The sequence below is a fragment of the Panulirus ornatus genome, chromosome 44 (genome assembly GCF_036320965.1).
Source record: "Panulirus ornatus isolate Po-2019 chromosome 44, ASM3632096v1, whole genome shotgun sequence".
Classification (NCBI taxonomy): domain Eukaryota; kingdom Metazoa; phylum Arthropoda; class Malacostraca; order Decapoda; family Palinuridae; genus Panulirus; species Panulirus ornatus.
Genome location: NC_092267.1, coordinates 10812811 through 10832878, shown reverse-complemented (window position 1 = coordinate 10832878; position 20068 = coordinate 10812811). Strand labels below are relative to the sequence as shown.

The 20068-nt window shown below is 47.9% G+C and overlaps 1 protein-coding gene across 6 annotated transcripts in view; it reads left to right on the top strand.

Annotated features, from left to right (window-relative positions):
- Window positions 1-20068, top strand: part of LOC139762730 (uncharacterized) — a 92524-nt gene that overhangs the window by 44254 nt on the left and 28202 nt on the right. For 4 of the 6 annotated variants that reach the window (XR_011715815.1, XM_071687773.1, XM_071687774.1 and 1 more), the window contains 2 exons: window positions 12590-12928; window positions 13620-13758. Coding sequence is in view for 5 of the 6 variants with exons in the window: in XM_071687773.1 (XP_071543874.1) it covers window positions 12590-12928; window positions 13620-13758 (478 nt within the window). In the remaining variant the exon portion in view is untranslated. The remainder of the gene's footprint in view (window positions 1-12589; window positions 12929-13619; window positions 13759-20068) is intronic. The other 2 variants (XM_071687776.1, XM_071687772.1) reach the window with 2 other exon arrangements.

Here is a 20068-nt window from a genome sequence, read left to right as displayed (position 1 = left end):
AGTAGCACTCACTAACCATAGCACAAATCAGTATAGAAAAATAACTACCGTCGTCTTTAACCAGCAGTGTGACAAGGTAATTACCATGATAGTAATGTGGTTGACATCCATCAATGTGGTGAGGCTCCAACCACACAAATGATCAGCTTTCATGATGACCAGGAGCCACACCTGACAACCATCATAAAACAACATGTTAAACTACTTCATCCATGACTGTATCATTACTTTTTATGTTAACGTTAAGATAAGGTAAATACTGTGATGAAAACTATTTGTGTTATGGTTGTGTGTAAACTGCAGGTGTTGTGGTTGTGTGTAAACTGCAGGTGTTGTGGTTGTCAGAGGAGGTAAATGAACATTTTCTGGTTATCATCACTACTTTATATCTTGGGTCAGACGAGGTAGAGTGAGAGTGTGAGTTGATGTCATAATGAAGATTTCTTTATTAGATAAAAATTAATCCACGAGAAAAATAGTATTTTGATCATCATACCTTGAGTAAATGTGTTTGTATTTAATCCTGTTTTTTACAATTGTGTTTTTATTATTTTGTTTTTATGTTTGTTAGGTTATTGTAGATCACAAGGCTGTCAGACATCACAGCCAACCAATTCTTTTATCAGATTTATTCAGTAGATTATCATCATTATATTCCTAACATGATTATGTTTATTCTTGAAATGTTTTCTGATTTCTTTGTATCAGTTTCATTTATTCTTTCTACAAACTTCATCGTCCAAAGGTTAAGTAAATCTACTGTAAACTTATGATGAATGACGGACGTTTATGTTAGTACATAACGCATGCAGCATCACAGGCATGTGTATGTGTGTGTGTGTGTGTGTGTGTGTGTTATAAATTCACAGAAAAATATTCAGAGGTTTATTCTTTAAGTTCATATTAAAAATTGACATGACATCGCAACTCAAACTTGTTGCTGCACCAAGACCTCACAGAACAAGGTTGTTTTGTGCCACAAGCTTACAACAGAGGTGTGAGTTGCTGTAGAAACCAGTTACAGACGTAATCAGGGTTTACACACCTAAAGAAATGTGTTACAAAGACCACTTCGTATGATTCGCATCATTACGAAGTCATATATATATATATATTTTTTTTTTTTTTTTAAACTATTTGCCATTTCCCGCGTTAGCGAGGTAGCATTAAGAACAGAGGAATGGGCCTTTGAGGGAATATCCTTACCTGGCCCCGTTCTCTGTTCCTTTTGGAAAATTTAAAAAAAATAATGAGAAGGGAGGATTTCCAGCCCCCCTCTCCCTCCCCTTTTAGTCGCCTTCTACGACACGCAGGGAATACGTGGGAAGTATTCTTTCTCCCCTATCCCCAGGGATAATATATATATATATATATATATATATATATATATATATATATATATATATATATATATATATATATATAATATATATATCTTTTCTTCTTTCTTTTAAACTATTCGCCATTTCCCGCGTTAGCGAGGCAGCGCTAAGAACAGAGGACTGGGCCTTTTTTGGAATATCCTCAACTGGCCCCCCTCTGTTCCTTCTTTTGGAAAATTTAAAAAAAAAAAACGAGAGGGGAGGATTTCCAGCCCCCCGCTCCCTCCCCTTTTAGTCGCCTTCTACGACACGCAGGGAATACGTGGGAAGTATTCTTAATCCCCTATCCCCAGGGATATATATATATATATATATATATATATATATATATATATATATATATATATATATATATATATATATATATATATATATAATTTTTCAACATATTCGCCATTTGCCACATATCACACAACATCAGGTAGTGACCAACACTTTGGGGTCCCCATCAGTGAGCGTTGTGGTTCCTCGTCTGAGGATTATGTCTCGCTCAGAGCACCAGGGATGTGGCTGTTCTGTATGTTCCTTCCTGAAGATAATACCTAACTGTGGTGAACACTGCGCGGATCTGGTGACGATACACTAACACAGTGAACTGTGGCTGTGACTCGCCAGTGTAATGTATGTTTTCATTGTTCATTATTTTCTTGATGTTGTCGAGTCTGGCTTCCTCAGATGACAAGGCCTCCTCCCCTGCTCACGCTACTCACCTACGTCACAGGTGACACCACCATGATAATATTTTGCAGGAGGTAACATGGTTGTGGCTGAGGCAACCATCTGTACAGTTGGGTGTGGCTGAGGCAACCATCTGTACAGTTGGGTGTGGCTGAGGCAACCATCTGTACAGCTGGGTGTGGCTGAGGCAACCATCTGTACGGTTGGATGCAGTAGTTTTAGTCGGAACTGTGACCCCGTCACAGCTGACGACGGCCCCATGTCACGGATGACGACGGCCCATGTCACGGCTGACGACGGCCCCATGTCACGGCTGACGAGGGCCCCATGTCACGGTTGTCGAGGGCCCCATGTCACTCACAGCTGACGCCGGAAAGACACAGACCAGCGTGGAGGTATGAGCGCCCTACCTACCGTCAACAAGTCCTGTGTATTTCCCTAACTTTCCGTCAGTTCTTCCCGACCAGACCAGTTACATACCTTCCCGACCAGACCAGCTAGATACCTTCCCGACCAGACCAGCCAGATACCTTCCCGACCAGACCAGCTAGATACCTTCCCGACCAGACCAGCTAGATACCTTCCCGACCAGACCAGCTAGACAGTGATACTGAGCCAGCCAGTCCGTGGTCGTTGTGGCCATACGACCTAAGGTGATGATCATACTTGGACCAGCGCATGATGTGCTGACCTAAAACATTCGTGTGTGTGTGTGTGTGTGTGTGTGTGTGTGACCAGCGCATGGTGGAGTCCAGTGGTGGAGTCCAGTGGTGGAGTCCAGTGGTGGATGGTCCAGTGGTGGAGACCAGTGGTGGAGTCCAGTGGTGGAGTCCAGTGGTGGAAGTCCAGTGGTGGAGACCAGTGGTGGAGTCCAGTGGTGGAAGTCCAGTGGTGGAGACCAGTGGTGGGAGTCCAGTGGTGGGAGTCCAGTGGTGGAAGTCCAGTGTGGAGTCCAGTGGTGAGTCCAGTGGTGGAAGTCAGTGGTGGAGACCAGTGGTGGAGTCCAGTGGTGGAGTCCATGGTGGAGTCCAGTGGTGGAAGTCCAGTGGTGGAGTCCAGTGGTGGAAGTCCAGTGGTGGAGTCAGTGGTGGAGTCCATGGTGGAGTCCAGTGGTGGAGTCAGTGGTGGAGTCCAGTGGTGAAGTCCAGTGGTGGAGACCAGTGGTGGAGTCCAGTGGTGAGTCCAGTGGTGGAGTCCAGTGGTGAAGTCCAGTGGTGGAAGTCCAGTGGTGGAGTCCAGTGGTGGAGACCAGTGGTGGAGTCCAGTGGTGAAGTCCAGTGGTGGAAGTCCAGTGGTGGAGACCAGTGGTGGAGTCCAGTGGTGAAGTCCAGTGGTGGGAGTCAGTGGTGGAAGTCCAGTGGTGAGTCCAGTGGTGGAGTCCAGTGGTGAAGTCCAGTGGTGGAGTCCAGTGGTGGAGACCAGTGGTGGAGTCCAGTGGTGAAGTCCAGTGGTGGAGTCCAGTGGTGAGTCCAGTGGTGGAGACCAGTGGTGGAGTCCAGTGGTGGAGACCAGTGGTGGAGTCCAGTGGTGGAAGTCCAGTGGTGGAAGTCCAGTGGTGGAAGTCAGTGGTGGAGACCAGTGGTGGAGTCCAGTGGTGGAAGTCAGTGGTGGAGACCAGTGGTGGAGTCCAGTGGTGAAGTCCAGTGGTGGAAGTCCAGTGTGGAGTCCAGTGGTGAAGTCCAGTGGTGGAAGTCCAGTGGTGGAAGTCAGTGGTGGAGACCAGTGGTGGAGTCCAGTGGTGGAAGTCCAGTGTGGAGTCCAGTGGTGGAAGTCAGTGGTGGAGACCAGTGGTGGAGTCCAGTGGTGAAGTCCAGTGGTGGAAGTCCAGTGGTGGAAGTCCAGTGGTGGAGTCCAGTGGTGAAGTCCAGTGGTGGAGTCCAGTGGTGAGTCCAGTGGTGGAAGTCCAGTGGTGGAGTCAGTGGTGGAAGTCCAGTGGTGGAGTCCAGTGGTGAGTCCAGTGGTGGAGACCAGTGGTGGGAGTCAGTGGTGGAGTCCAGTGGTGAGTCCAGTGGTGGAGACCAGTGGTGGAGTCCAGTGGTGAAGTCCAGTGGTGGAGACCAGTGGTGGAGTCCAGTGGTGAGTCCAGTGGTGGAGTCAGTGGTGGAGTCCAGTGGTGAAGTCCAGTGGTGGAAGTCCAGTGGTGGAGACCAGTGGTGGGAGTCAGTGGTGGAGTCCAGTGGTGGAAGTCCAGTGGTGGAGTCAGTGGTGGAAGTCCAGTGTGGAGTCCAGTGGTGAGTCCAGTGGTGGAGTCAGTGGTGGAAGTCCAGTGTGGAGTCCAGTGGTGGAGTCAGTGGTGGAGTCCAGTGGTGAAGTCCAGTGGTGGAGTCCAGTGGTGAGTCCAGTGGTGGAGTCCAGTGGTGAGTCCAGTGGTGGAAGTCAGTGGTGGAGACCAGTGGTGGAGTCCAGTGGTGAGTCCAGTGGTGGAGTCCAGTGGTGAAGTCCAGTGGTGGAGACCAGTGGTGGAGTCCAGTGGTGGAGACCAGTGGTGGAGTCCAGTGGTGGAGTCAGTGGTGGAGTCCAGTGGTGGAGTCAGTGGTGGAAGTCCAGTGGTGGAGTCCAGTGGTGAAGTCCAGTGGTGGAGTCCAGTGGTGAGTCCAGTGGTGGAGTCAGTGGTGGAAGTCCAGTGGTGGAAGTCAGTGGTGGAGACCAGTGGTGGGAGTCAGTGGTGGAAGTCCAGTGGTGGAGACCAGTGGTGGGAGTCAGTGGTGGAGTCCAGTGGTGAAGTCCAGTGGTGGAGTCAGTGGTGGAGTCCAGTGGTGGAAGTCCAGTGGTGGAGACCAGTGGTGGGAGTCCAGTGGTGGGAGTCCAGTGGTGGGAGTCCAGTGGTGGAAGTCCAGTGGTGGAAGTCCAGTGGTGGAGTCCAGTGGTGGGAGTCAGTGGTGGAAGTCCAGTGGTGGAGTCCAGTGGTGGGAGTCCAGTGGTGGAGTCCAGTGGTGGGAGTCCAGTGGTGGAGTCCAGTGGTGGAGTCCAGTGGTGGGAGTCCAGTGGTGGGAGTCCAGTGGTGGAGTCCAGTGGTGGAAGTCCAGTGGTGGAGACCAGTGGTGGGAGTCCAGTGGTGGAAGTCCAGTGGTGGAGACCAGTGGTGGGAGTCCAGTGGTGGAGTCCAGTGGTGGAAGTCCAGTGGTGGAGTCCAGTGGTGGAGTCCAGTGGTGGAAGTCCAGTGGTGGAGGCCAGTGGTGGAGTCCAGTGGTGGAGACCAGTGGTGGAGTCCAGTGGTGGGAGTCCAGTGGTGGGAGTCCAGTGGTGGAAGTCCAGTGGTGGGAGTCCAGTGGTGGGAGTCCGCCACTATCGCTATTAACGAGAAGCAAATTAGTTCGTTCGCTTGATGGTAATTACAGTTGGTAACAAGTGACACGGAAGGTGCGCGAGGTAAATTCATTTCATGTAGTATGTTAATCAGTTCAGGCGATAATTTGCATGTCATGTATAACTCACGAGGTTGTTTGTTATTCATCGATTATTTGTGTACGATGTTAAGTCTCCCTACCAGATCAATAGAGTCAATGATAATTTGTTTATCGTACGTAGCAGATGATAATCTGTGTATCATTTAACCCACGGGTCATTCAGTAGAGCAAGGGATAATTTGCATATCTCGTGTAACTTGTCAGCACGTTCGGTTCGATGGACGGTGAGGTGTGTGCCGTGGGTGGCTTACTACCCCTCACTGGTGGGTGGGTCTAGTGACTGTGAGCACTGGTGGGTGCCAGGGGTCACACCACTGTCGGGCAGTGCCAGGGGTCACACCAGTGCTGGACAGTGTCAGGGGTCACAACATCCGTCCCTAGACAGAGGTCACAACACCTGTTTCAGCCTGAGGTCACAACCTGTCATCTGAGGAGCCATGAGAATGACCCGTGACTGTTTCGTGATCATGACCTGTCATGACCTTGTGTTGACCTTAAACACAGCACTGTGCTTCCCGACTCCATGGTAACCCTCGCCTGCTAGACGTGAAGAAAACATTAATTGAATTCTCTGATTTAATCCATTTAATTGTTCTGCGAGGCGTGGTGTGGGGGATTAAGGAGCGATGCTTTGATTTGATGATGATGATGATGATATATATTCATATGATCTATATCAACCATGATAATTCTTTTGTTTATGTCCATTTTTATCGTTGCATCTGCAAAAGTCTTGAACCTGCCCAGGAATTACATCCTGGTGTAAAGTCTGGTCTGCATGTCCAGCTCGTGCTCAGGAAATTACGTCTTGTTGCTAATTCCCTCGTGTGTGAGTTCTCGTCTGGTCACTCATTATAAAATTGAGTTACGGCTTTTCTTGTCTAACGTACCTCGTGTCATCATGTAATGCATAAATTCATTATACCAGTAATTTATCTCTGTTAGAGTAGGAAACTGCAATGACATGTGTAGGGGAGTTCGTGAGCGACTCTGGCTAAATAACCATAAAATCCAACAAAATTGTGATAATTGAGGAAATGTGATGATTACTTTGATTATGGGTTATTACTGGTACCATGAAGACTGTAGGTGGACTTGTATTTCCTTATGTGTTACAGGCGGGAAGTATACCATGTTGATACACTCAGGAGAGAGTCAGTATAAACGTTGGTTTTGCTGTGCTCTAAACTTGGGTATCTAATACTTCACACACACACACACACACACACACACACACACACACACACACACACACATACACACATATATATATATATATATATATATATATATATATATATATATATATATATATATATATATATATATATATATATATATATATATGGCCTATAAAGTTAGGATGAGGAAAGAGTAAGTTTTATGAGAGTATTGGTCATAAGAGTGTCATCCTGGATCCAGCCTTGTGTCGTGTTCTCCTGCAATAAACCTTCCCAGTTCTCAATGTGACACTGGTTGTGTTCGTGAAGATGTTCTCATAACGACACGTAGCCCTCTGTACAACCACCATGCAGACGCTGGCAAGGATATATGGAATTTAAAGACAAAACTTTAAATATCATAACAAATTACTTCCAGGCTCCTCCCCCAAGTGCCTCATGAAAATTCCCCCGTTCCCTCCTGTCCTCACGCCAGTCCCCAGAGGTTTTCCAGGGCCCTCCTGCCTGCCCCGTCCTCCCCGCTGGGTCCCCCGGGTGTGGGGACACAATAAACAACACTCATTAACCCGCGGCAGCCAGCCGACGACGCAGCCACACCTACACCTTGTCCTGTACACTCTACACCCATCAACACTTCCACCCCGGCCCTCACACATACACCTGCTACCCCTCACCACCCCGTGCCGGGGACACGACTTATAGTCCCCATTCTCGCCCTCCTCACGGTCCCCACTCTCGCCCTCCTCACGGTCCCCACTCTCGCCCTCCTCACGGTCCCCACTCTCGCCCTCCTCACGGTCCCACTCTCGTCCTCCTCACGGTCCCACTCTCGTCCTCCTCACGGTCCCACTCTCGTCCTCCTCACGGTCCCCACTCTCGCCCTCCTCACGGTCCCCACTCTCGCCTTCCTCACGGTCCCACTCTCGCCCTCCTCACGGTCCCACTCTCGTCCTCCTCACGGTCCCCACTCTCGCCTTCCTCACGGTCCCACTCTCGCCCTCCTCACGGTTCCCACTCTCGCCCTCCTCACGGTCCCCACTCTCGCCTTCCTCACGGTCCCACTCTCGCCCTCCTCACGGTCCCACTCTCGTCCTCCTCACGGTCCCCACTCTCGCCTTCCTCACGGTCCCACTCTCGCCCTCCTCACGGTCCCCACTCTCGCCCTCCTCACGGTCCCACTCTCGCCCTCCTCACGGTCCCACTCTCGTCCTCCTCACGGTCCCCACTCTCGCCTTCCTCACGGTCCCCACTCTCGCCTTCCTCACGGTCCCACTCTCGCCCTCCTCACGGTCCCACTCTCGTCCTCCTCACGGTCCCCACTCTCGCCTTCCTCACGGTCCCACTCTCGCCTTCCTCACGGTCCCACTCTCGCCCTCCTCACGGTCCCACTCTCGCCCTCCTCACGGTCCCACTCTCGCCCTCCTCACGGTTCCCACTCTCGTCCTCCTCACGGTCCCCACTCTCGCCTTCCTCACGGTCAAACTCTCGCCCTCCTCACGGTCCCCACTCTCGCCCTCCTCACGGTCCCCACTCTCGCCCTCCTCACGGTTCCTACTCTCGCCCTCCTCACGGTTCCCACTCTCGCCTTCCTCACAGCATAACTACATCCTCCGGGACCAGGGTGCCACAGTCGTGTACAAACAACAACACTTTAAGACGGTTCAGGAACGGAAATAACACATGATGAACTTTCCTTCTGGTCATTATGACGTGACACAGAAGATAAAGCTTATAGCCGAATGTATGTCAGTGTCTTCCATTATCATAAACATTTTTGATCCACAAAACCAATACCTCATAATAACCAACAAAGTATCATCACTGGCTAGGTTAGGTTACTGTATGGATTTTATATTTACTTTTCAGCAACATAATGATGATCACAGTAATCTTGTCTGTCATACATATCATACGTTGTTATAGTTACCCTAACGTTGCAGGGGACACCATACAACATTGGCATTCCGACCATATCTCCCCCTGTCATTAGCTGTGTTCGCTAATACTATTAATTAACGCTCGTTAACTTGAAAGATAGACTTATTACACTGCCACGACCCTGTGATGGCAGTCGAGAATCTTATTAAGTCAGCTACCCACTTATCGACCAGCCCCGAGGGAAGGATGAACACCTGGCATTGTCTGTTGGCTGGCTGCCGCGCTCAGGATTCGAACCCATGTTGAGTCATAGTGTGTGTGTGTGTGTGTTAACAGCACCAACACCTCTCCAATATCACCAACACCAGGCCTGACTTTACTGCCTCTCACACCCACTGTTTGTATGCCACTAAGACCGTCCCATCTTTCACATGACTATACACAACGATTATACCTCACCATCCCCATCACTGGCGCTGGGCCTCACCACCATATCTCCTGCACTTCCACCATCCCCATCATTAGCGTATCTCCACCATCAGTTTGGCCACAGCTCCCAAGGACCACCAAAGCGGCAGGTGTGAAATGACGCCTCGAAATACCTGTCTTGGGAAATTGGCTTTGGATGTTCCATGTATGTGAACGGTCATCTTATCTCCTTAATTAACCAACTCTGCCACGGTTGACGCTTAATTAGAATTTAAAGTACAGCAGCGGCTGGGTGGCGGAGGCAAAGTGTCCCTTATGGACGTGCGTCTTAAGGTTCATAATGCTTACATTCCTCGCGCCCGACCCGGCATCAAAAGTAAGCGGAATGAATCGTTATCCGAACAGCTTCAGGAACGGATCCGAACACTGGGATTCATTACTAACTTACCGGTATGCTAATTGTTCCAGGCTGCAGGCCCTAACCTCCTCCTGCATCTGGGTAATTTGGTAACACCGCTAATGTCCCTTACTTACGTTTATGGCCGAAATTACCACGAGTTTAGGAACAAACTCGAATTGTTTCCAAGTCTTCCCAGTTTCTGTTATGTTCCGGCAGTACTGGGGAGGAGGGAGGGAGGGAGGGAGGTGTCACGGTTTCACTGGGTCTGGTTCATACCAGGTTCGGAACGTCCGAAGCCTAAACATAACAACAATAGCTTTTGTTTGGTTATCGAGAGATACGTTGGATGATGATGTGTGGAGGGGACATGTGGCAGCCAGACACACCCTCTTTACGCCCAGACAAACACAAAAAAGTATAGAGAAACAAATACAAGACAAACGCGGATAACGGTCGAAGCCAGTGAGTCAGTTGTGTGGGTTCACACTGGCGTAATGCTGGTTCAGTCATCACTCACAACGACCAGTCATACCTAGGCCTGTGGCGTGTCAACACCCGTGTACCTACACCACTTGAGCTGACCTGGTCAACACCTGTGTACCTACACCACTTGAGCTGACCTGATCAACACATGTGTACATACACCACCTGAACTGACCTGAGCAACACCTGTGTACTTAATCCAATGTGCCTCAGCCTCCCCTGACACCTGACCACTGCACAGAGAAGTGCACAACGCTCGGACGCTCGTGACTGTAGCGCTGGTATGAAAACGAAGCTACGACTCAGATGATGATGATGACCGCCTCACTCTGACTCAACACCAGGTAAGGTGTTGGTAATAATGATCAAGGGTAAGGTAATAATGATCAAGGGTAAGGTAATAAATCTTTAGATGATAAACTAATAATTATTATAATTATGGATTCCAGAATAAAACATCATATTTCCCGGATTTGTAGAGATTCTTAGTCGTATGTGCAACACCTGGCGTTCTGATGTACTCTCAAATGACAAATGTTTAGTCGGGGCAGACTGATGGTACGTGAGTGTGATGGAGGACTGGCTCACACATGGGGGACAACGAGGGTGACCTGATGCAAACATAACACCAAAACGTGTTTTCCAATCACACTTTCCAATACAATTCCCATGGCAGCATCCCTCTCCATACAACACTGTGTAGTGCACATCGTGTGTTATTCTGCCTGCTGTTGAGCCAGAGGGAGATGTGGGTGAAGACGTTCATTCCACTGTACCTTCCTGTCTCCATCTATAGTGGTAGGCGAGGAGGGGACTTAACTGTGTCATCTCCATCTATATAGTTAAGGAATTAAGGATCCCATTATAATCCTCCAGCAGATAACTTCGCCATAGACCATTAGGTCTTGTGTTGTCTGTCCTTCCCATGTTACCTTGCACCTGAACTACTGTACCTTCACCTGACCACCACCTGCTCACCTTAACCACGGCACCTTCACCTGTAATGAAATTATATATATATATATATATATATATATATATATATATATATATATATATATATATATATATATATGTATTTGTAAAGTTCAGAAACGAGAGAGAGTCGGGCCAGAGTCGGGCCAGGTTGGTCTGCTCTCTGTTGTGTCGCTGGTGGTGGTGGGGGAGGTGGGGAGGGAGCCACGTTACCAATATTGGTGTAGGTTACCATGACAACCTCCCAGGCAACGCTACTGAGGCTGTGTGATGTGTGTGGGGCAGCCCTACAACACCCAACCCCATCTATTATCAGAACTTTCCACTGCTCTGAGCTCACCAACCACAAGGCAATATCTGCAGCTTTTGAAGCGCCGGACGTGTGTGTGTGTGTGTGTGTGTTCTGGCTCAGTGGCTACACTGCCTTTGATATAGGTGGAGACGTTGTGAGGACACGACACGCCAACGTGGGAATATGTGAGATCAGGTCACGTCAGAAAGTGAACCTCTTGTTTCCTGGTGAGGTTATACAGCAGTTGTAAGACCCTGGGACACAGGTTCTGTTGCCTCTTACTCCGTTGGACAGTAACGGGTACCGTTGACAATACCGCTGGTTACTGTTGTCCGGTTTGTCCAGTAGTGTGACGCGATGGCACAACAATAAGAGGATCTTCATTTTCTTCTTTTCTATGATGTTGTTGTGTCCTTACTTCATAGTAGCAACAAGACCTCGGAAGCGCTGTCCTGGTGGTGTGTGCTGACGACACAGCAGTTGTGGGTGGTTCAACACTTCTCCCTGCCTCACACAAGCGGTAGTCTGAGCTTAGGACAAAACATTATCATTATTTATCTTCCCAGTGATCAATATGTGATCTCTTGCAGTAATGTTATCACTTCTCCAGTGAAGTGATCATGCACGAAGCATTTATCGTCATGCTCTGATATACGTCAAAAATAACCAAGGAGATACAGACCCTATCTTAACATCCTGTTAAGATAATCCTATAATTATCTTAAGGACATCCCATTAGGGCCAATGGTACTCAAGTGTCCAATGACGTGTTTACACTGACCTCAAGTATGACACGCCCTACCTTACTTGATGACAGTTTTCACACCAGAGGAGTTATTTTGACGAATATATTTTCACAGTAGAGATGATGATGATGATGGGTTATGATCACACGATGACTCGTTTGTCATGATAACATATGTATGGCTCGCTGGCTTCATCATCTGCTTGATGATACAGGGATGTGTGTTGTGGGGTAGTCTGTAACTTCCATTCAATAATAACAATATTATCTGTGACGTTATCATCATTATCATTAATATTATTATCATTATTATTATTATTATTATTATTATTATTATTATCATTATTATCAATATCATTATTATCCTTATCATCATTAATATGATTATTATTATCATCATTATTATTGATATTACTTCTGCTACTACTACTACTACTACTACTACTACTATAACTATTTGTTAATACCGTCTTACACCAGATATCAACGTCTTGTTTGCCATTCATGTCACATTGCTTGCGGCCATTATGACATCTGGCCTCCACATACCGTTACAGCAGAACACACTCTATATCTTACTTGTCACAACGTATCACAGACCCTATCTCACGTCACAAGGTAACACAGCTGTCATAAAGTAACACAAACACTATCTCGCGTCACAAGGTAACACAGCTGTCATAAAGTAACACAAACACTATCTCACGTCATAAGGTAACACAGCCTCTCTCTCCCCCAGAAGTACAGAGTGCACGACGCTGGTGGGAGCGGTTCCTCACAGCCTCCCACGCCAGACCTGCAACAGCAGCAGCAACAGCAGTACACAGGGGCAGCAGCAGCCACCAGTACCTCCACAGCGGCCTTGCCCAACCCACAGACTGCTGCGGCCGCCGCTGTGGGGGCAGCAGCAGCGGCAGCTGCTCCAGCCCCAGCTGCTGCTGTGTCTGCTGCCACTCACACTGGGGTCTGCTCCTCGCCAGTAGCCTCACAGCAGCAACAGCAACAGCCGCAGCCACAGCAGCAGCAACAACAGCAGCAGCAACAGCCAGTGTCACATTCCTCCAAGACAGACGAGAAGGTAAGTCACTATGTCCCAAGATGGTACACTGAGGCAAACCACCACACCGCTCCAGCCTGCCACACTGCCCTACTCTACCACACTGCCCCACTCTACCACACTGCCCCACTCTGCCACACTGCCCCACTCTACCACACTGCCCCACTCTACCACACTGCCCCACTCTGCCACACTGCCCCACTCTGCCACACTGCCCCACTCTACCACACTGCCCCACTCTGCCACACTGCCCCACTCTGCCACACTGCCCCACTCTACCACACTGCCCCACTCTACCACACTGCCCCACTCTGCCATACTGCCCCACTCTACCACAGTGCCCCACTCTACCACACTGCTCCACTCTACCACACTGCTCCACTCTACCACACTGCCCCACTCTACCATACTGCTCCACTCTACCACACTGCTCCAGCCTACCAGTCTTGTAAACTGTTTAGTTACAAAATATGAAATAAGAATTCATTGAGACGAATCATGGACCACGTAAGATTATGATCGATCAAGGTAACGTAAGAATCATGAAGATATTTTCTCTTAACCAAGTCAACATTGTGAGGATCTTAACCAAGTCAATATTGTGAGGATCTTTATGACTAATGATCAGAGAGGTGATGCTCGTGATCAGGCAAGTGAGGGTATGTTTGGTGTAGGGAGGCCACACGAGACTGACCGTATTCTCCTCCTGCAGGGGGAGCAGCAGCACGCTGATGCCCACTACATCTCAGCGAACTGTGTTGTCCTAACCTACTTCAGCGGGGACCTGGCCACAGCCGTGGACGAACACTTCTCCCGCGCCCTCACTCAGTCCTTCAGCAAGAGCAGCAAGGGTGAGTACCCTCTCCCACTCCCTGGCAGTACACAGGAAGGATAGGTACCAGGAACACTCATGGTTTATGACGAAGGGGTTATCTACCGGGGGACAGTACTAGTATTCTGAAGTCACAGTCTATATTGACACCGTCACGATATCAAAGCAGAAGGCTCTTCCCCACCTCCTCTGGCAGAGTAATCTGTAGGTAAATACCTGAGAAGGAGCCTCATGCTTTGTGGAAAGTGGATACAAACATGGAAGTTCTATGGGAGGGTTTGAGCTGAGAGAACATTGATATGATATATCAGCAGACGACGGACGCACTAGGCAGGAGACTCAAGTCTGAAGTAGTTCCTTGTTGTTCCTCCTGAATTGGCGTGTTTGAACTGTCTTGTCTACTGACGATCGTTAAAGTGTTTGTGTGACCATGTCTGACATGTAGTGATGGTCTCCGTCCAGACAACTTGTGTCAGTAGTTGATCCCACTTGTCTCTTGTGTCCCCGTCTGGAGTCCATCATCTTCCCTTAAACCTTATAGTGTTGTTTGGGTCATCACATCTCTACCTGATCTACAGAAATTGTTGCCACTTATGCTGAAGATTTATTTTCATTTTGAAAACTTTTTCTGATTCCTTCGAAGTCTACATTTGTTAAGAAGAAAAATGAATTCTATATGTCTTGCACCCTCCCCAGGGGTGAGGCCAGCACCCTCCACAGTGGCGAGGACAGCACCCTCCACAGTGGTGAGGACAGCACCCTCCACAGTGGTGAGGCCAACACCCTCCACAGTGGTGAGGCCAGCACCCTCCACAGTGGTGAGGACAGCACCCTCCACAGTGGTGAAGACAGCACCCTCCACAGTGGTGAGGCCAACACCCTCCACAGTGGTGAGGCCAACACCCTCCACAGTGGTGAGGCCAGCACCCTCCACAGTGGTGAGGCCAACACCCTCCACAGTGGTGAGGCCATCACCCTCCACAGTGGTGAGGCCAACACCCTCCACAGTGGTGAGGCCAACACCCTCCACAGTGGTGAGGCCAACACCCTCCACAGTGGTGAGGCCAACACCCTCCACAGTGGTGAGGCCAACACCCTCCACAGTGGTGAGGCCAACACCCTCCACAGTGGTGAGGCCAACACCCTCCACAGTGGTGAGGCCAACACCCTCCACAGTGGTGAGGCCATCACCCTCCACAGTGGTGAAGACAGCACCCTCCACAGTGGTGAGGCCAACACCCTCCACAGTGGTGAGGCCAACACCCTCCACAATGGTGAGGCCAACACCCTCCACAGTGGTGAGGCCAACACCCTCCACAGTGGTGAAGACAGCACCCTCCACAGTGGTGATCTGATCAGGTTCATGTGTTGTAGGTTCTCCAGCATCTATAAATCTAACTCTCAGTCATTTCCACACTGAGACCGGCGGGATATACAGATGATATAGATATATAGTCGACTCTCCGTATCATCATAGCACTACTATAGATAACGTCCGTTCATGTAACCCTGATAGCTCAGCATCAGCGGGCAACTCGGGTAACATTAAGATTACACAACACCTGAGAGCACACACTATAACCAACGACCTCATAACACCAGGAATTACAACCCCATATTGTAGTATACACTAGACTGTTCACAACTGGTAAACTCGAGTTTACCTTTGGTCGGTGTTTACGGTCCATTTGTCCTATTGTTATGGGGTAATGTGTCAGTGCCTGGGGGAGGGAGAGAAATATGGGGCCACAAGTGAGATGGAGTGGGGAGGGAGCGGCGGGTAGTGATTGGATGGAGTGTGGAGGGAAACTAAGAGGGAATATCGTGATTGGGATGAAGGCAGGAACATACAGATGAAATGAATAAAGATCCAAGGAATGGAGATGGAAATACTACGATGGAAGTAGGGAGGTAGCGACCAGTGTGGCATGGAGGGATGACGGAGGGAGTGAGTGAGAGGCAAGGAACAGTACTGAGCTGAGGAAGACACGGAGAAGGAACTGGGAAGGAACGAGAGAGAGAGAGAGAGAGAGAGAGAGAGAGAGAGAGAGAGAGAGAGAGAGAGAGAGAGAGAGAGAGAGGGGTAGCTATGGAGGGAAATAGCCTCTCCTGCTGGCGGAGTGTGTGACAATATATCGTCCCCAGGAGAGGGTCAGGTTCCCACAGCGTCGGTCTTCATAACACAGGATTACCAGCCTCACCTGATGACTTCATTAACTTACCTGCAGGTACTGCCCCTCCACCCTTGGTAGCTTCATCCGCTTACCTGCAGGTACTGCCCCTCCCACTGGTAGGTTCAGATTACCTGCAGGTACTAACCTCCCCCTAGGGCTCAGCCTTGTATCTGCGTGTTTGTATTGTCACTCAAACCATTGCTTTGCCGATAAGGATTTCTGTTTCCCAAACATTGTTGAGGCGATCTGATAACTACAAGTAAAGATTAATAAAGGACTAGTAATGACAATGTTCACTACTACTAGTGAAGGTCAGTAATAACAAGGCTGATATGCCTCACAACACAGGAGGAAGAATTCGTGAGGATTGCATGAGTGGTTCCTTTCATCAGTGGAAGCTTAGCTGAGGTGACAACAACAGATCTGTGAGGGGAAAGTAAACAGAGAGACTTATGACTGACACTGACCTATGACATGAGTGAAGTTTGTATGTAAACTTGGTAGACTCTCTACTCTCCTAAGGTCATGTCAAACATGACCTCAAAGAGAGGAGACATAATCTATATAAAACAAAGTCGATACCAAGATTGGCCTAACCTACCATAGCCTCAGTAGATTGGCTTAACCTACCATAGCCTCAGTAGATTGGCCTAACCTACCATAGCCTCAGTAGATTGGCCTAACCTACCATAGCCTCAGTAGATTGGCTTAACCTACCATAGCCTCAGTAGATTGGCCTAACCTACCATAGCCTCAGTAGATTGGCCTAACCTACCATAGCCTCAGTAGATTAGCCTAACCTACCATAGCCTCAGTAGATTAGCCTAACCTACCATAGCCTGAGTAGGATAGAATAGATTACCATAGCCTCAACGGACTGGTATAGGCTACCACAGCGTCAGTTAATATTGATTCTAAGAAAATGTAACTCAAAACAGTTAAATTGTAAACGTTAATTGTACTGTTCGATTATGCTAAAAGCAAGATTTATTAAATGTAAATAAAGGAAATTGTCGGTAGACATGGCGACGCCCGGGAGAGCTCATACCAGTCTTCCACGTGGACGCCCCTCTAGTAATGGTCTCCCATAACAATGAGGATCACAATCTCTTCCTCCAAATGGGATTAACTGAGGGGGATTTACCGAGCCAGGGAGTTCATAATCTCGTGTTGATTACCGGGGCATTACCTGGTGACACTGGTGGCACGTGTCGGTGATGGTGGCGGAGGAGAGGAACGGCGGGGAGAGGGAGGATAGACCAGCAGGGGAGGAACGGCGGACCGGCGGGGAGAGGGAGGATAGACCAGCAGGGGAGGAACGGCAGACCGGCGGGGAGAGGGTGGATAGACCAGCAGAGGAGGAACGGCGGACCGGCGGACCGGCGGGGAGAGTATTAGAGGAGACTAACAACATGAGCCTGCTGGTCCATGACGAGGTTGTCTGCTGGAGGACAGTTGTAGTGTACTGACTCGCGGTAGAAACAGGAGAGTAAAGCAGAAGGCAGGTCTCACCTCCAACACGATGATGGCTGAGAAGAAGCGCCATGTACTATAGAGGAAACATACTGCCTCAGAAATTCTATATGAAAGTCTACATGGGGAAACCTCAAGTGTTGATTAACAGTTTAGCTCAGTTTATGATCTTTATTCTCTTAAGAAGTGCAGTTTACTGATGACAGATATGACCCAAGCATTGCCTGGCCTTGATAGCAAGGTCCAGGTAGGCTTGGTGTTCAAATCTGTTGGTAGATTCCAATGTTCTTCACCGGTACAGCTCATCATGCTCCCCCGACATGGCCATCAGTAACACAATTCTTTCCTTATGATTTCATGTCGTTATTTCTGGTTATTGGATCTGTCTAACGTGATTTTTTTTCGTGTTATGTCAATGATCTAATCTGACCAAAACTTCTGGTGAATCTCCTTAGAGTCTGTGTGTTGTCATGGAAATGATCTTAGTCGCTGACGAGTTATTCACAAGTTTTATTCTTAAGCGACGGAACTACTTTTGTTGCTGTTGTCTGAATTTACTCAAGTTTCTCTTAATTTTTGATCAGTTTTGGTGACGATCTGCACAGTTTAGTCCAAACAACGTTTGAGCAGGTCTTTATAAACAGCGAGTATATCGTCCTTTGGTTTGTAGTCTATATTTCATCCAGCATCCTACTGGCTTTTCTTGTTTGAGATCATCGCTGATAATTTCTTCAAGGTATTTATGTTCATTTATTCTCATAACAGCTTACTGATCGTGTTATGTTCATGATTAATCTACCTTTCGCCAGGATACAATATTCTGACTTTGTATGAATTGAAGCCCATTCGTCATGTCTGTGACCACTCCATAGATGTGACTAAATCACTTTGGATCTTGGTCTTCCCCCGTCATCAGCAAATTTCAAAGTTCTGCAGGTGAGTCCTGTGTCCAGATCGTTCATACACATGAAAAGTTTGGGTCGCAGGACTTAGCCTTGTGGTACCCCCAGTCGTCACGTGCAGCCAGCTGGGCGCTTCACTGCTCATGTTGTTGCTTCAAGCGAAGCAGTATCGATTTCCCATACCGTAATTTCAACCCTTTCATTACGGCGCTCCTACACTCCACTGTACACTGTGTGTGTGCCGCAGATTATCAAACATTCTAAGAAAATGTGTCTACACGTTTGTGAATACGATCAACCAGAATATAGATTTCTAGATAGAACTATATACATCTATACAGCTGAAACTGGTGAAGCACTGTTTACATGTCGTACGTGTGTTGGGCGCCCTTTAACTTATGCTACTCTGCTGCCTGGCGTATGAGGTATGCCAGCCATACATGATGACGTGTATGGTATTGTTGTTAGTGTTTTAGTCACGAAAATATGATCATTAAAGGTTTTCACGGTAACCATGGATTACGTGGAGATGTCTTACACCTCTCCACGCTGCTTCAAAAGGTCGGTTTACCTGCGTGAGAGAAGGATTAGCCTCGGGTATTTCAGCAAGTTTTCTTTTCATTTCTGATCCACACTTTCTCCTCTCTACCTACTTGTCTCTCTTCCCCAGACTAACGCATTGAAAAAACTATTCCCTCCGTCTGTGAAACACTCGAGAAATTAGTTTGAGGACCTTCTGCAGAATAACTGGTCGACGGCAAGCAGCATTCATCTCATAGATTATTATTTACGTTGTGTTTAGTAGTAAATATTATTGTAGAAACATAGACCAAACCTGAAGCAGGAGATGTAGTGGAGTGTAGCCAGGTCACCTGCTGAAGATAATAATTTTCGTTTTAATTTTTGTCTTGATGAAGGAAATCCTGCCAAGTGGTTACAGTGCTCTGGTCAGATGTGAGTGAGTGTACCACGTTGGTTGGTTCCCGCACGATTTGTAGTGATAAAGGAACGTTCACCTGTGTGGCCATGGAACCTTCCTCCTGTAGCTTGGGCTCAGTGTGTCCACAACCAGCATCTGTGTACGTTGACAGTGTAGTAAATATGGACGTTGTCGTGTTATTCTGTGTCTTAAAAACTTGTTGTCACTCACTACGGAAATGTTGCTTCTGTAAACACAACAGTTTTAGTTCCTGTAACATTTCCTCGTGTGGTTCATATCTCATACGTGCTCTCATCCTTCCTGATCTTGTCTACACCCTCCAAGTCTGTATTGGTCTTACTAGTGATAATACAGTGACCAGAACTACTGTAGTTACAGAATGTGGTCTTACTAGTCAATTGCAGTCAGCTTTTATCGTGACAGTTTCTCGCAATCAGTCTTAACACTGAACCTGCTCTGTGAGCGGGACGATGGTGTGTTTACGACCGTTAATATTGTTATTTATGTTATGATTCCACAATCATTACCTTCCTGGACCTCTGAAAGCGCTCTCCAAAATTTCCTGTACCATTGTAGTTATTATTATTATTATTATTATTATTATTATTATCATTATTATTATCATTATTATTATTATTATTATTATTTCTTATCATTATCATTATTGCTCCTATGTTGACATTTATTTGTTACTTTCCTGACGTGGCTGGTTTACATATGTCTACATTCTGTCTCGTGTATCATCAACTTCCTATTTCCATATCGTTGGCAAATCTCAAGATTGGTCATTACGCTCATTTAGAGTCATTCACGTACTCCATAAAAACAAGTGAACCAGCA